Here is a 17,267-nt window from a genome sequence, read left to right on the forward strand (position 1 = left end):
GCGCATGAGAATGAAGACCATGGTGGTGGTCGCCCAGCAGAGAAGAAAACTCGCCGACAGGGTGAAGAGCAGAATGATGGATTGTCTCCGGCTCTCCATCTCCGGGTCGCGTTGTTTCTCGGCATCTCGCTGCCCCCTGAGTTTCCTGCGGACACGGCTCGCTGCCAGTATCTGTCTGACGGTCAGAGCATTGAGGGTTAAAATGAGGAAGAAGGGAAGCAGCGGGTTCAATAGGCGGTCGACCCAGTAAAACCCCTCAAAGGATTTTGAAAATGGAAGAACATGTCTCCTTCCACACATCTCATCACCTTCTGTTAAATCCAAATGCATGAAATAAAAAGGGATGTTCTTTAAACAGAATGCGGTCGATATTGTGCCAATAATAATAAACGCATATTTTGGAGTGCAGTATTTTTCTTTGATTTTCCGCCAGCAAATAACCACAAAGCGATCGAAAGTGAAAGCGACCGTGATCCACACGGAACAATCAACAGCGACGTGACACAGGGCATAGTGAACACAGCAGAACGGAACTTTATTCAAGAGGATGGCCATGTTGAACAAAATTGATTCATTTGGTTCCCAAGCTAATCCGTAGCCTCTGACCAAGTGATAGAGCAGAACCTCGAGAACCACCGTCATTAAGTCGGCGACGGCCATCGCCAGCAGGTAGCGAGTGATACATTGGGAGAGACCACAGTTTCCTCGGATGAAAATGACGATGGCCACCAAGTTAACTGAGGAAACAAATTACAGGAAGATTGTGTTAATCATCGCAGCAAACATCTAAACGTATTATGAATTGATCTTTGTTAGCAGATCCAGCATTCAAACGTATGGATTAAAGGAATATGAATACATTAATCACTCACATCTCCCCCAACTTTGTGCATCTACGATGATTTAATGTACTAAATTGCAGGATAAGGAAATCGTCATGGATTCATCAACAATGTGCTGGCAAACAGTTCATTGAGAGGAGGTGACGGTAACACACCGGTAAGGGTGACAGATTAGACGGGTCGGCCCGTTTAACTCTTGATTTCCCATCAAGAATCAGATCCACTGAGATTTCATTGCAGTAATGGTCTTGAATAAAGATCATATCGAGACGTCCTATTAATGAAATTCTGTGACGTGTAATAAGGTAAATGAATCCTCAGTAGAGAGATACTGAGATTGGCTTCAACAATTCGGGAAAAGAAAGCAAGTCGAAGCTTGCATTCGGTAACTGTCATATGGAGCCGCATTCTCTGTCTTCGTTACCAGCAACGGAATAATTCTGCAAAGATGCGCAAAAGTCTTGGAGGGCGATGTGAATATGGCCGGTGTGCGATGACTTGACGCGTTGCTAAAACACTCGAAGGTTGCGTGAAACTTCAGATAGATACGAGTGTGGATCACATCGTTTCACACAGCAATTGAGGGAATGCCCTTCGAATTACTTGAACTATCTCCAAGTTTGTGAACGTGAGACGGTGCCGGTAAATCAGGCCACGTATCGACGCCGACTGCAGCTCCAACCTCTGCCCAATGGGCAAGATCGTTGTGAGACAATTCTACAGGTTAGCGAAACCATTCTACATGCTCGCGAAAAACGAAGAGCGCAGGCGCTGTGATTGTTTTAAAATAATGCAACACTGAAGAAAATCAGTCGCTCTCGGATGAGAAGATATCCTGAACTCGGCCTTTTCTTAATGACCCTGTTGCGTGAAATAATTACCAGGGATGCCGATCGCTGTCAGAAGTGTATAACATGGGACCTTCTCGTCGACAGTTGCCATCTGCTTTTGTAGGATCCTTTTAGTCTCGTACTTGAGGATTCACACGGGATAGAAATCAGAAGCTGAAGAAAATATTTCGACTGTTACAAGTAAAATTAATGTCCGAAATCAATTGCGAAAAAATAACATAAATTCTCCACAGATCGAAAGTTTCACTGGTCGGTCGTCTCTCTGATTCTGCCAATTTCGGGTTCTTGACGACCTGCTGGTGCAGTTCGATGTCGAGGTCAGATCGCAAGTTGCTTCTTTATATAGAACAAGAGAATGCCTTCTTTCACAACACCTTGCATCAGTTTTGAACTAATTATGGGTGGCTAACAAACAGCGCAATATTTCCCGCATCACTGAGCGCTGAATTCCAAAGAGAGCCATGGTGCAAAAATATAGAAATAACACTGACCCTATCCTTGCAACTCGGTGAACTCAGTAATCAGTGGTGGCGACGCTGCACAGAGATCCATCTGACCAGACCTAGAACTACTTTAAATTGGCCAGTGGATACCCTGTGACTCTGTTTCTCGTGGTAATATTAAGTTGACTGCCAAGGATACGCCATGATTTGATCTTCAATTCACCGCCGCGTTACCGCTTATCCTATTCAACCCAATGTGAATTGATGGCTGCATTTTCATGGCCAGATGGAGCTGGTTCGCATGTATGATTTCCACACACTCTCTGGGCCAGGGTCAGGAGAAAGCAATAGAAAATGTGTTTATTCTTTATTAATACGAAAACGATCTGCAGCTCCAACCTCTGCCCAATGGGCAAGATCGTTGTGAGACAATTCTACAGGTTAGCGAAATACGAAAACGATCTTCATTATTCACCAAAGATGCGCGGTGGAGGTATGAGTGTAAGATTTAAAACGGGATTGTCAGAGCTGAAAACAGCACGGTGAATATCCACCGTGATGGGAGAGGGGCAAATGATCTCCTCCCAACCACACACAAGTGATCCGAATCCGAATTTATGGTCATGAACTCGTCATGGAATTTCGTGCTTCTCCACAGCGTCAGAGGGAATGAAATGGAAGGCAGTAAAATTTAGCCCTTTATTCTTTAATATTATAGCGACTTTGCAATTTTAAAACATGATATCATGTAACCATTTAAAGTGATTGGGTGGAACATAATCTTCCCACTTCATCCAAATTACTCGCATAACCATCAATAATATAAACCTATTATCAGGTGTCGAGTGGTATGGTTTCGGCGATTCCCTGACTGGAGTTCAGTCTGGTGCCTGAGATGTCCAGGCCGAGTTGACAAACCTCTGGCGTTTATTCTTGTCCTGCGGTTTGGCGCCTCCATCCCATCACATTATCCGTGTCGACGGTTTGAGAATCATTAATGACAAACAGAACCTTTTCAATCACCTCACAAGTTTAGCCGCTGCTCAGACTTCTTCGGGATTCAATCGACATGAAGGCACTAGGGCAGATCCTTCAAGATGATAAATCCCAGAAATTGGAAGTACTGGGCCCTCAAGGAGGACTCCGTTCATTTCTCTGCATTGACATCGCCTCTGCCCTTTCGAAATGAGAACCTTTAAAATTAAATTAACTCGACGGAGGTACTTCCCCTCGAGAATTAAGTATTACGTTAACCTGCTGAACTATGGGTTCTTCTGGAGCCCACACCAGACTCCGCGATTTGGATCCAAATTACCAAACAAAGTAATTATCGTTTTAAATTCCACAATCGACAATTCACAGACTAAAGAGTGATAACTCCAAACGGCCCTTTCAACAGTTAACTACAACCCAGTGAGCGGTGAATTGTAGTACCTGACACGTATCCCCTTGAAGCAGTTCATCTCCGTTCAATTATGTAGACTAAGTCTAACTGTTCCATTCTCCTTCTGATTCCTACTGAGCTGTCTCCATGCTGACAGATTGGAGCCGGCTATAAACCCGTCGGGTCCATTCATATCATTTCCTCCATAGTCTGCAATCTCCCGGACTTTGGGCAATACATTCTTTCACGGGGACCAGAAAATTTCGCGTGTCCGTCGTGATGGTCTCTGCTTCCAGCCGCCTCAGCGGTCCTGAAGTACAAACCCACCAACTCCAGGGGGAAATGTTGTTTCTGTTATCCCGTCGCCAACAATGTTTCCGTCATGAATTTTACCCGGAACCTTGCCCTTTGACTCACCTACATTTCAGGACGGATTTCTCGGTGAAAGGCTACTCAAACGAATATGACTATTTATTTTGATCAAATAGTTATTGAAAAGCCAGTTTTACCATGAATAATAACACTATATGCGTGGTACAAAATACCAGTTAAGATTTTTTTCCTATTCCCATTGGGATTTTTTCTCCGTCCACTGTGGTTCCTTAATGTTTTTCTAATTTTATTTTTCTCTACTGCGCAAATGAACGGACCGGATGGACAAAGTAACCAAAAAAACTAATATGCAAGTTTGATGCATATTGAGGCACAGGGTATATTTACATAAACATACATACACGCACACACTCACACACACACACAGTCACACACACAATCACACGCACACAGTCACACAGTCACACACACAGAACACACACGCAAACGCACAAGCACACACTCACACATTCACACACACAAAACACACATTCACACACGCGCACAAACACACACAGTCACACAGGAAACACACACACACACGCACAAACACACACAAACACACACAGTCACACAGGAAACACACACACACATGCACAAACACACACCCAGTCACACATGCACACACAAAACACATAAAACACACAAAACACACATTCACACATGCGCACAAACACACACAAACACACTCAGTCTCATACACACACAAACACAGACAGTCACACAGGAAACACGCACAAACACACACCCAGTCACACATGCACACACAAAACACATATAAAACACACAAAGCACACATTCACACACGCGCACAAACACACACAAACACACTCAGTCTCATACACACACAAACACACACAGTCACACAGGAAACACACACACACACACGCGCACAAACACACACCCAGTCACACATGCACACACAAAACACATAAAACACACAAAACACACATTCACACATGCGCACAAACACACTCAGACTCATACACACACAAACACACACAGTCACACAGGAAACTCTCACACACACACACAAACACACACCCAGTCACACACGCACACCCAGTGCACAGAGAGCGAATTCGAGAGAGAGCAAGACTGCTGGCAATTGAGTGATAAACTGTGAGACAAATGTTGAATGAGATGGGATGAGGGGAAGAGAAAAATATAGTTCAGGGAGTGAAAGAAAAGCGTTTATAACAGCAGAAGAAGTATCAGTCGACGATGACCTGCAGCCAACGTGCATTTTCTGGATACCAGTATCCCAACATTCCTGTCACATGCTGGCAGGCTCCTGAGCTGTCCTTGGCCAAATGCTGCCTTTTCGCTTTCTCATTTCTTTCAGATGGGTCGATATTGATTAATGCCTCTGCAGGCTGAGGTGGGGTTTTTTTAAATTATTTTAAGCCGAATTGTGATGAAACAAGTGGTTGTTCGATTAATCTTACACGTTCATGAATTTTCTCTACTGAACACTAAACATTAGAGTGAGGGTGATTGAATTACCTATCAATATCCAACTTTAATGAACGTTTTGTTCAGATCATCTCATACTGTGTTTAAATTTAATTCATGGGGCTGTTGCCACGCCTCTTGCGCCACACTTATCTTCTTGTAACAGGCTTATTTGATTATGAATGACTGACCTCGTCTTGTCTGAACTCTCCTATTTGATATCTTGTTTATTTTTTTCTGGTGGTTCCCCTAGCCTCGCCGAGTTTAATAACTTGTTTTCCTGGTCTTGGTAACCACTATTGTTTCTCCGATTTAAATGTGTAATTTTGGGTTTTAAATGGTTTTCTCTGGACTTGTGTTTGGATGTTAGCACTTTGAGAGTCGACAAATTTCATAGACGCTACAGTTAACCGATTCTTCGATAGACAGTTGGTGTTCCAAGTGTAAACTATGTTTCACAGAAATTTATATGCATGTGCATTTTTTACTTAAGTATTACGATGATTAATTCATCATGTATGCTACCTTAAATTTTCCATTTAAGCCACACTTAGAGACAGATCATCCAAAGGTTGCTGACAGGGTGGATTTATCATTAACAGGGGAATTTGGGCAGTAATTAACTTTTATGTTATTTATCTAATAAGCGTAAGGGAACAGCGGGTGCAGTTTTCGTACAAAAACATAATTAAATTGACCATCCAGTTGCCCACTTTTCAAAAAATAAATCAATGCTCATCAAAGGAACTATTCCGTAATTGAGGGAAAAAACCCGTTGCCTATAATATTTTCTCTGCAGAATTTTGATGTATATCTCTATTAGAAATTAAAGTACCTTTAAAGAAATTGCTCGAGACAAAAATTGAGAACAAAGAACATTTATTACAACAACAATGCAAAGTTGGGTGCTTCCCCTTACCCTGGGAATACACACATACACTGGGGCTCACCCAACTTTTATACAGTAAATTTCAGTATCAGAGTGCCCTCCCCCTTACATTCTTCTGCCCCCTGGATGGGTTTGGCATAGGTAATCCTTCCTGCCTACGTGCAGTTTCAGTACACTTGGAGGACCAGGGGGTATCCTGTGGGTGTCCCATCATGTCATTGTCCTTATTCACACCTTCCTGATTCTCGGGGCTACAATCTCTTGGTATGCAGAGTTGACTCATTCTATCTAGGGTTGGCTAATTTCATATGTATAAATCTGTGTATGTTTAGCTAATTAGATATGTAGGACTTGGTACTTCTGTCCAGGGCTAGGAGACCTTTATCTGATCCAGACTACCTCAACTTCCTACATTCTATTGTACCTTACCATTCCTTTTCTTAGTCTTATGGTGGCTCTTGTCACACAGAAGATTCTTATGTTAATCGTGCTGACTCTGCTTTCCTGCATCCTAACCCCCAAGCTTATCCTGTTTGTACTGGTTACAGCCATTAACTGATGAATTTTAGTTTCTTCCATGTTCATAATTTTAGATCAATTTTCCCATCTCTCACAATCCTCACTTTTCTTTTAGATCAGTAATACTGATCTTTCACCATGATCAGTGTTACTGATCTTTGGTTACTAGTGTCAGTGTGACTGATTTCCCCCCCACCCCACTTTTCTTTTAGATCAGTAATACTGATCTTTCAAGTGTAAGGAGTTGTTTTACCCAGCTGGTCAATAACCGAATTGTAATACCTGCGTAAAGTCTTTAGGTAGGGGAGCACCATGAAGGGCAGAGTAGCGAGTCCAGCTGCTTATTAGGGTTGTGAGTATCAGGCTCCAGTTCTCAGTTCTCAGTATCTGATGTCCTCTTCAGCCCCGAACCCTAGGGCCACCGATCTCCGAAGGCTGTTTGGAGTCTGATATTAAAGTGTCAAGCAGCTCACGTTGTTGGTAACTGGTGCTCCCCTTCACGGGGTGATGAAAAGAGACCAAGCTGGGGGGGGATTGTTTCTCGTGAATTTATTGTATTTGCAGCTTGCCTGTGAGTCTCTCCCTGTGTGTGAAATGTACATTGATTAATCACTATGTAGGCTGTTAACTGACTATCGCTACTGTGTTCCCCTGGTCCGTATTAAAATTGTCCTAAATCTATGCCCTGTCTACACTGTAAAGTATCACAATTGTAACCTCTGCTGCCCCTATTCCAGGACTTAAAACTTAGCGAGAACTGAAGTGACATATCCATTTAACGAACAGTACCCCAATAAATGAATAAACAGTTAAAAATAAACAGTTAAAAATACAACAATAAATGTATAAACCGTTAAAAAATACAATAATAAATGTATAAACCGTTAAAAAATACAACAATAAATGTATAAACCGTTAAAAAATACGACAATAAATGTATAAACCGTTAAAAAATTCGACAATAAATGTAACATTACGGCACTCTGTCACGGCGCAGTGTAAGTTTCAGGTCTGAAGGATGAGGAACTGCACGCCAGGTTGAGGGTTGAGTCTGTGTGTCGTGATGTTGTGGTTCAGAAGCTGGTTTAATTCTTTGAATGTGGGTCCAGCCTTTCTCTCTTGTTCTTACTGCGGTGTCTGTAATTAAAAGTACACAGAAGGGACCATCCCAGGCAGGTTTTAATTGATCCTCTTGCCATGCTTTTACATAAACCCAATCACCAGGTTTAATAGAATGTATAGGAAAGTCTAAGGGTGGTGTTTGGGCTAATAGTCCCTTTTGTTTCAAATCTTGGATCGAAGTAGAAAGCCCTCGTAAAAATTTGGAAATGTATTGGTCATTAGCCTCAGGAATGGGAGAATCAGTGTGGAACCCCATAAATGGGAGCCCAAACTTCATCTCGTACGGTGAGATTGCAAGGTCTTTATGAGGGGCTGTCCGAATTCTAATCAGGGCTAATGGTAACGATTTAATCCAGGAAAGACCAGTCTACGTTCGACTCGACCCGAACTTTGGGGATGCCATGGGGTATGTAGTTGCCAGTCTATTCCTAGGTTCTTGCAGACACCCTGGAGAATCTGAGAGGTGAAATGCATACCTCGATCTGAATCAATGGTCTGCATCATACCGTATCGTGGAATGACACATTCAATGAGTATTCTGATGACAGTGTTGGCGCGATCATTCGGGGTAGGAAAAGCTTCAACCCATCGTGTAAAATGATCGACCATGACAAGGAGAAATTTGTAAATACCAATGTTAGGAAGTTCAGTGAAGTCTATTTGTATGCGCTGGAACAGGCGAACGGCAATGTCGCGACCGCCAGGTATTACATGGCGCATCGATTTTTTATTAACCCTCTGACATATGGGACAAGATCTAGTAGCAAGTTTAGTAATATTGTATATGCCAGGGCAGTGAAGGAAACGTCCAAAGGTATCAACAAGGGACTGGGTTCCCCAATGTGTTTTTTGATGTAACTGATTTATGACTTGGCGAGTTATGGCTTTGTTAAGGACTTGCCGTCCATCTACTGTCCACCACAACCCGTCGGCAGTATGGCGAAATCCCTTATCTTTTATTGAGACCTCCTCTTCCCGTGAAAAGATGGGGGTCTTTTTAATCTCTATCGGTGTGGGCAGTAGCTGGTACATGTGAATCTTTTCTGCGAGTGCTGCCTGTTTGGCAGCTGCATCAACCTGCCTGTTTCCTCTAGCTTCAAGACTGTTACCAGTTTGGTGTCCCCGCACATGTACAATGGCAATTTCGGACGGGAGTGTTAAAGCCTCTAGGGATTGGGTAATTAACTGTTCATGGGCTAACTTTTGTCCTTTGCCAGTTATCATCCCTCTTTCTTTCCATATCTTACCGAAGGTATGGACTACACCAAAAGCATATTTAGAGTCAGTGTAGATCGTTCCTACCTTGTTCTCTAGTTCATGGAGTGCTCTACAGAGGGCATATAGCTCACAGGATTGTGCTGACCAATGACCAGGGAGGCGACCAGCTTCGATCACCAGTTCCTGTTTACCGTCCACTATACTATACCCACTATAGCGGGTTCCTGCAATACAACGTGAAGAACCGTCAATAAACAATCTTTCTCCTTCAGTTAAAGGGACATCGGTTAGGTCTTCCCTAATTTTGGTTTGTAAGTCGATAACCTCTGAGCACACATGTTCTAAATCGTTTGAGGATTGGTCATTAGTTGGAGAGATGAGGAAGGCTGCTGGGTTGAGAGTTTTGGTCGTAAGTAAGGTCAAATCATTGCTGTCCATTAGGATCGTTTCATATTTTAAGATTCTCGAATCCGTGAGCCACCTTCCAGCCCGCTGTAAGAGAATATTGCGGACTGTATGAGGGGTGTGAACTATCATAGGGGTGCCGAAAGTAATCTTTCGTCCTTCTTCAACCAAAATTGCAGTGGCTGCTATGGCTTGTATACACTCTGGCCAGCCGCGACAAACGGGGTCTAAAAGCTTTGACAGGAAAGCCACTGGTTGTCTATAGCCAGCCCTGCTTTGGGTGAGCACTCCAGTGGCTGCCCCAGCTTTGGTATTAGTGTATAAATCAAAAGGTTTGTTTAGGTTGGGTAGCGCTAAAACTGGGGCACGCGTAAGGTACTGTTTAACAAAGTTAAAATTTTCAATCTCTTCATCCGTCCAGTCAAGGGTTTGGGTTCCTATACTGGGAATCTTATCATAAAGGAATTTGACCAGGTTCGAATAATTTTCTATCCAGATTCTACAGAATCCCACTAACCCAAGGAATTTCCTGAGTTCCTGGGCATTTTTGGGAGGGGGGATCTGTATAATACCAGTTATTCTCTCTGGGCTAATTTTCCTGGTTCCTTGACTGACTAGATGTCCTAAGTATTGACCTCGGATTGCACAAATTGTAGTTTGGACTCGCTGACTCTCAGACCTTTCTTCTCTAAAAAATTTAAAAGTGCTACCGTAAAATCTTTAGCTAATTCATAAGTTCTTGCTGTAATTAGCAAGTCATCCATGTACTGTATGAGTTGGCAATTTTCTCTCCGAGGAGCTTCATCTAATACCTGTTCTAGAACTTGACTAAATAAATTGGGCGATTCTGTAAAGCCTTGTGGAAGGACAGTCCACCGGTATTGGTTTTTACGGCCAGTAAATGGGTTCTCCCATTCAAAGGCGAACATGTCTCTGCTCTCTGTAGCTAATGGACAAGTCCAAAATGCATCCTTGAGATCAATGACGCTAAACCATTGATTATGGGGGTCAATTTTACTCATGATGGTATAGGGGTTGGGTACAACCGGGTGACAGGCAAGAATGAATTTGTTAAGCTCCCTCAAGTCCTGTACTAGGCGGTAGGTGCCGTCTGGTTTTTGAACAGGTAAAATCGGGGTATTAAAGGGAGACATACAGGGTTCGAGTATACCGTCCTGAATCAACTGGTCGATTACAGGCTGTAAACCTTTTCGGCCAGCCATAGGAATCGGGTACTGTTTCTGTCTAACAATTCGTTGAGTATCTTTTAAAGTGACTTGTAGCGGAGGAATATCGAGGATTCCTCTATTTCCCTTTCCTGCCCATACTCTTGGATTTATTAGTTTGCGATCTTCCTCGTTTAAAACATAGAATTGTACTCCAATACCTGATTGTAGAGATCGTGTACCGATAGCCAATTGGTCCTGTAAATCCCTTCCTAGCAAGCATACTCCGGCTTGGGGAAGTAATAGAAGATCCTCAATTATGATCTTATCTCCCATTTGAATTCTGACTCCTCGCAATACCGGGACTGGAAAGTCTCGTCCTCCCACCCCAGAAACTGTAACTGTCCCTTCTATTTTCACACCCTGGGGTTGGTGTAGAACGCTAGATCGGGCGGCTCCAGAATCGACCAAAAATATCATCTTATCACTGTGGGGTCCTATGCATAAATTAACTAACGGTTCTCCGTGCAGCCCCACGGTGTGTATTGGCTGAGAACCGTGACCCCCCCCTATTCATGATCAGCTTCCATCAGGGCATAGGAACGTGTGTCCATTGCTCGCAGTGGGCATTCCTTTTTAAAGTGCCCTTCCTTTTTACAATGAAAACAAATAAGGGGTCCTGTTTCCCAATCTTTCCCAAAATTTCTAGGGGGCATACGTCGTCCCCGAAATCCTCCTCTACTCCTCCACCTGCTGGGGTCTCCACCTCCCCACCCGTGGCTCCCCTCACCGCGTACAGAAGTTGGCCAGTAATCCTTATCTTTTTCGTGATGATCAGCTACTATTCCTTTGACTGTTTGTAATAAAATTTTAAATTTCCCTTTTTGTTTATCCTCTGCCCTCTGGACAATGCTCTCTGAGCAATCTGCAGTAGCTGGGTAATTCCTTGCTCGTGCCAATTTTCTGTCTTTTGTAGCTTTCTTCTGATGTCTGGGGCTGAGTTGGTAACAAAACCCGTTAGAACCAATTGTTCCCCTGCTGGAGATTCTATGTCGAGACCCCCATATTGTTGAATTGCCATGCGCAATCTATTGAGAAATGCAGAGGGGGTCTCCTCGGGACCTTGGGGAACCTCAAAGGCTTTTTTGAAATTCTGTCCTTTGGGGACAGATTCCCTGATTCCTTTGATCAAATTAATCCTGTATTCTTCCATCAGTGTGCGGCCACCACTGGTATTTTTGTCCCAATTAGGTTTTGTGAGGGGGAATTTGACTTCTCCAGGGGTCGCCTCGTGCCCCCCTTGGTGTTCCTTATCCCATACTCTAATGCCTGCCTGTCGGATCATTCCCCGCTCATCTAAGGTAAACAGAGTCTTAAAGATGGATGTTAATTCCTCCCAAGTATACAGATTTGGTCCCAAAAATTGGTCTAACTGTTCGGCACATCCCTGGGGATCTTCTATCAGGGAGATTAATTCTTTCTTAAAATTATGTACTTCAGTGCTGGTCAGGGGCACATTTACGAACCCAAGACCTTCTCCCACGGGAACCTCCTGCAGGGGTCCCATCCAGCTGATTTCTGGTTTCTTAGATTTGTGTTCCTGTTCCCTGAGAAGTGAATCGCAGGGTTCTGCCCCTTCTTCCTGAGGGATCTCACGCTGTTCTGAATTACAATGTTCTACTTCTACTGTCAACGGAGGTGGTAATCGAGCGCTTTGTGAGCGAGTCACCATACCACTCCGGTTCTCCTCTTTCTTCTCTAGTGGTGGGGGAGGAGGGGGAGGTGCAGAAGGGTAGGTCATAGGAGGGGAAGGAAAGATAGGAGCCGGCATAGGAGGAACATAAGGTGGAGGGAGGGAATGTAACACATCCCACCCCTGTGATTCAGGGACAAAAGGTTCCTCCTCTCTCTTATCCCTGAATTCTTTCTCATTCAAAACCAGTTGTTCAATGGGTCCCTTGAGCCAGCAGGCTGCATATTCCCTGCTCTCAACATTGTCTCTCTGGTTTTGACAGAGCCAGATGTTCAAAGCTTGACACATCCATTCATCCTTGGATCCGAACTTTGGCCAGTACACGGAGCTCCCTTTAACCGGGCATTTAGCCCATTCAATACAACAATACCTGACCATTGTCAGTTTGTCTTTCCCACGGGTCCTTCCCGTGCCCCACTCAGATAACATTCACCCAAGCGGGCTGTACGTAGCTATCTGGTGTTCACATCCTGAACCAGGACTCTCTTCCTTGCTACTCATAATTCCCATACTTATAGGCAAGTAAAATTCCTCTTACCGAGTTCCAGTAGCAATGCTCTAGCGTGCTTCCTCCCGTCGTTTGTTCTCAATGCCTCTTCTCGGATATCACTCGCTTCTTCTACTGACCAGCCACCCGTCGCCCGTGAGTCCAACTGAATCAGCCGGGGTGCACCTACTCTCGTCGTCGCGGCACTCTGTCAGTGGAGGGAGTGTGATCCCGGACAAGACCCCATTTGTTAGAAACAGAATTTACCTTTAAAGAAATAGCTCGAGACAAAAATTGAGAACAAAGAACATTTATTACAACAACAATGCAAAGTTGGGTGCTTCCCCTTACCCTGGGAATACACACATATACTGGGGCTCACCCAACTTTTATACAGTCAATTTCAGTATCAGAGTGCCCTCCCCCTTACATTCTTCTGCCCCCTGGATGGGTTTGGCATAGGTAATCCTTCCTGCCTACGTGCAGTTTCAGTACACTTGGAGGACCAGGGGGTATCCTGTGGGTGTCCCATCATGTCATTGTCCTTATTCACACCTTCCTGATTCTCGGGGCTACAGTCTCTTGGTATGCAGAGTTGACTCATCCTATCTAGGGTTGGCTAATTTCATATGTATAAATCTGTGTATGTTTAGCTAATTAGATATGTAGGACTTGGTACTTCTGTCCAGGGCTAGGAGACCTTTATCTGATCCAGACTACCTCAACTTATGTACCTTACCTTTCCTTTCCTTTTCTTAGTCTTATGGTCTTGTCACAAAGACTAGAAGATTCTTATGTTAATCGTGCTGACTCTGCTTTCCTGCATCCTAACCCCCAAGCTCATCCTGTTTGTACTGGTTACAGCCATTAACTGATGAATTTTAGTTTCTTCCATGTTCATAATTTTAGATCAATTTTCCCATCTCTCACATCTCGATACCTGTCATGAACCAATTTTGATATTTACGGACCACAATCCTCTGGTGTACGTGAAAAAATAATGAAAAATAAAGAAAATTGTTAAATTGGAGTTTAATATTACTAGAATATAATCTGTAAAATAATCATATCTGAGGTACAAATAATGTGATAGCAGATTCTTTGTCAAGATGTTAAAATTGATCACGTTTAGAAAATATACTCTACAAAAACACACACACACAGCGGTTAAACTCACACCTTTATTTGGGCTGGAAAGGCTGCTGTCACACTCTCCAATTTCCCGCCGTTTGTACTGATTGACTGCGACAGCAATAGCGGGCGGGAACAGGCATGCATATGAATGTCCTTTTCCCCCAGACTGTTTCTGCTGAGTGAGCTGGGCAGCTTGATCAATGCCATTTTAGGGCTGTTGGGCTGATGCTGCCCCTGCTTTTACCCCGGCTGGTTCATTGTCTTGGGAGTCACTTTAGCCATCTCTGTCTTGGTCTGCTGTTGAACGATGTGCCGGCACGATCTGCGCAATTGCGTGCCGCCACGTGACACCCACCCCAGAAACGACGTTACAGTCTATAGTGTCCATAGGTATCGTCCTCAAAGTCTTTTGTGGTCTGCCTCTGCATCAAGGTGTTGGTGTCTCCATGGTTTCTGCTGGGTCTGTGTGGGCAGGCTCTGAGCCTATTTCTGTAGTGAAGACCTTTAGTTCACCACTGATGTCCAGCTTACACTCCTATGGCTTCTGCAGAGGTGAACAGTGGGGTCCTCTGCGTACAAACACGTAGTGTCGGACTCTGGCTTTACCTTACTCTTAACTTAGTCTATGTGTGGTCTGAGTCCAGCGTGTTCTTTGAATGAAGTGATAGGAAAAGGTATTCGGTTCAACAGTCAATTTATTACACAGCACAAGAATAAAACTTAACAGAGCTCTGGGTCAGTCGTTAGTTCATAGGTCACCTGCACAGTGAACTATTCCCCAAGAATGACCCCTATTGTCCAGTTGGCTCAGTTTATATAGGTCAACCTTATCATACAGAACAAAAGTTGGCTTCCTTTGCTAGATTTCATTATCATGCAAAACAAAAGTTGTCTTCCTTTGCTAGATCTTTTTGCATAAGGGTTATCACAAGTCATCTCCTGTTTTGCAGATATCTGGGGTGTAGCACTCCCATCTTAATCCTCCAGGCCAGACTATCCTGTTGTGTTGATCAGAAATTAATTCATCCCCAGATATTTCTAATCACCATTCTGTTCTTGTCTGGCCAATTTCTGCTGTTCTCTTTAACACCTCCTCCTGCCTTAATCTTCCTCCTAGACTGGTTTTCCATTCCCTTTGTTTCTTGCAGGCCATTCTTTGTTCTGGTCTGGCCTGAGTCTCCTGTGCTACTCACCACCTCCTTTAGTTTGAGCATTCCTCCTAAATCGTTTTATGCATTTCCTCTCCCTGTATTTTGGAGCAGACAATTTTGCTCAGCCAACTTTGTTCCATGCTGTGATTGCCACTTAATCACATTCCTTTTTCCCTGAACCATGTAGTAAATATACACTTATTAATTAATCATTTATTTCATACTGTTTTAACCCCTAGATTCCAACAGTAGTCACAGTCTTTGATTTCTTTGGGGATGTTGGACTTGGCTTCTCCATGTCTGGACAATGGGATCGGAGCCAGGTTACCGACCTTTTTGTGCAGCCTGTCCTGGAAGGTGGTTGTCTCCTACCTGTGGAAAGAAATCTCCGGGAACTGTGCGTGGGGCTCCATAGATGAGTTCAGTGGAGGATGCGTGGAGTTCTTCTTTCGGCACGTTTCGGATCCTTAGAAGTGCCCATGGTAGCTCATCCACCCAGTTGGGGCCATTGAGTCTGGTCATGAGGGCGGTCCTGAGGTTCCTGTAGAAACGTTCCACCATGCCGTTGGCTTGCGGGTAGTATACTGTCCTATGGTGAAGTTGAGCACCCAACAGTTTGGCAATGTCTGTCTACATACTGGAGGTGAACTGTGCACCTTGGTCAGAAGTGATGTGTTGTTGCAGTCCGAATCTTGCAATCCAGGATAAGAGGAGTGCTTTGCAATAGGACCTGGAGGATGTGTTGGCCAGGGGGATTGCTTCTGGCCACTGGGTGAAGTGGTCAACCACTGTGAACAGGTAGCAAAAACCCTGAGAGGATGGCAATGGCCCCACTATATCCACGTGAATGAACCCTTTGGCTCAAAAAGCTGCGGGGGACCTTGTTGTGTTGCAGGTTGGCAATGTGTACACGGCTTTGCCCACCCCGCACTTGTTTCTGTAATCTATGCCAGACACACTTGGTGGCCACCAGCTGGGCCATTGTTCTGATGGATGGGTGTGCCACCCGTGGATTGAGTCACAATCTCGTCGCCTGCATGCCACTGGGACAATAGATTGAACCTGCCTGGTGGTCATGTCGCACTAGGGGTGGTAATACCCATGCCGACTGAAACATCCTCAATCCGAAGGCCTATGACAGCAGTCTTTTACTGCAGGATCTCGTGGGTCCTGCTGGGTGTGTCTCTGCCAGTGGTGTGAAGACCAGGCTGTTCACCAGGGAATGGATGCTGTTTCTTGACAAGGTGTCTGCAACCAATTTGTCTTTGCCTGAGATGTGCTGGACATCGGTGGTGTACTGCGAGATGTTAGACAAGTTTCTCTGTTGGCGTGCTGACCAGGGATCAAAGATTTTAGGCAGGGCGAATGTCAATGGTTTGTAGTCCGTGAATGCGAGAAAAAAAAAGGATTAACAGCTAGTGATAGTGCAGCTCGGTTTTGCAGCATTCGAGTTAGGTGGGCCTGGCAATTAGCACGACGACCAATTGCAGTAATTTACTCTAAACCAATCAAATGAGCAGGTCTGATAAGAGGATGTCAATCATCTGTAGCAATGGAATTTGTACTTAGTAGGAATTGCATTGGGTAAGAATGTATTGTGTGAACTTTTGATTGGGTGAAAATGTAACTCTGCCCATGTTTGAACCAGACAAATGAAAGCTTTGAAACACATGTTCAGTTTTCTCTGTCAGCATTCACAAAGAGAGCATCTCTGTGAACCTCTATTCTGTAGAATAAATTCTGTAGAATAAAGGAAGTCTGACCAAGACTATTGTTTGGGATACAAGTCATTTCGTACAGTTCACTGAAAGAACCATAATCCACATTTGGTGTCAGATATGGGATTCCAAAGGCTCTGCAGATCCTTAGCAGATGGAACGAAGTGGAGTGAATTTGTACACACAAGGGATTTGGCCAGCAGGTACATCTTTTATCTTTTCCATTTTCCCTGCTCTGAACGAATCGTCTCTGCGTGATTCTGTGGCCAGGGATTGAGAGACCGAACTGAAGTTAACGGTGGAAAGTGAAAGGTTGTTGAAAAGGAGCTCGGGGACCTTATGGGAAATGGTATGGATA

The 17,267-nt window shown here is 44.1% G+C and overlaps 1 protein-coding gene and 1 long non-coding RNA gene across 2 annotated transcripts; both read right to left on the reverse strand.

Annotated features, from left to right (window-relative positions):
• Positions 1–511: 511 nt before the first annotated feature.
• On the reverse strand, positions 512–1,127 carry LOC138749372 (uncharacterized). The gene is made up of 2 exons (XR_011348587.1): positions 873–1,127; positions 512–737 (listed from the first exon to the last, which is right to left on the reverse strand). It is a non-coding gene; the product is annotated as an uncharacterized lncRNA (long non-coding RNA).
• Positions 1,128–8,095: 6,968 nt separating this feature from the next.
• Positions 8,096–13,109, reverse strand: LOC138749759 (uncharacterized). Its single transcript, XM_069911570.1, has 3 exons — positions 12,958–13,109; positions 8,402–9,319; positions 8,096–8,100 (listed from the first exon to the last, which is right to left on the reverse strand). Exons 2-3 carry the CDS (start codon positions 9,099–9,101, stop codon positions 8,096–8,098), a joined length of 705 nt encoding a protein of 234 aa, XP_069767671.1. The 5' UTR covers positions 9,102–9,319; positions 12,958–13,109.
• Positions 13,110–17,267: the final 4,158 nt, after the last annotated feature.

This window comes from Narcine bancroftii, chromosome 14, assembly GCF_036971445.1.
Source record: "Narcine bancroftii isolate sNarBan1 chromosome 14, sNarBan1.hap1, whole genome shotgun sequence".
NCBI classification, from domain to species: Eukaryota; Metazoa; Chordata; class Chondrichthyes; order Torpediniformes; family Narcinidae; genus Narcine; species Narcine bancroftii.

What these genes read in the sequence shown, in the direction of transcription:
- LOC138749759 (XM_069911570.1), bottom strand. Translation starts at nt 9,101, where the DNA reads ATGATAACTGGCAAAGGACAAAAGTTAGCCCATGAACAGTTAATTACC.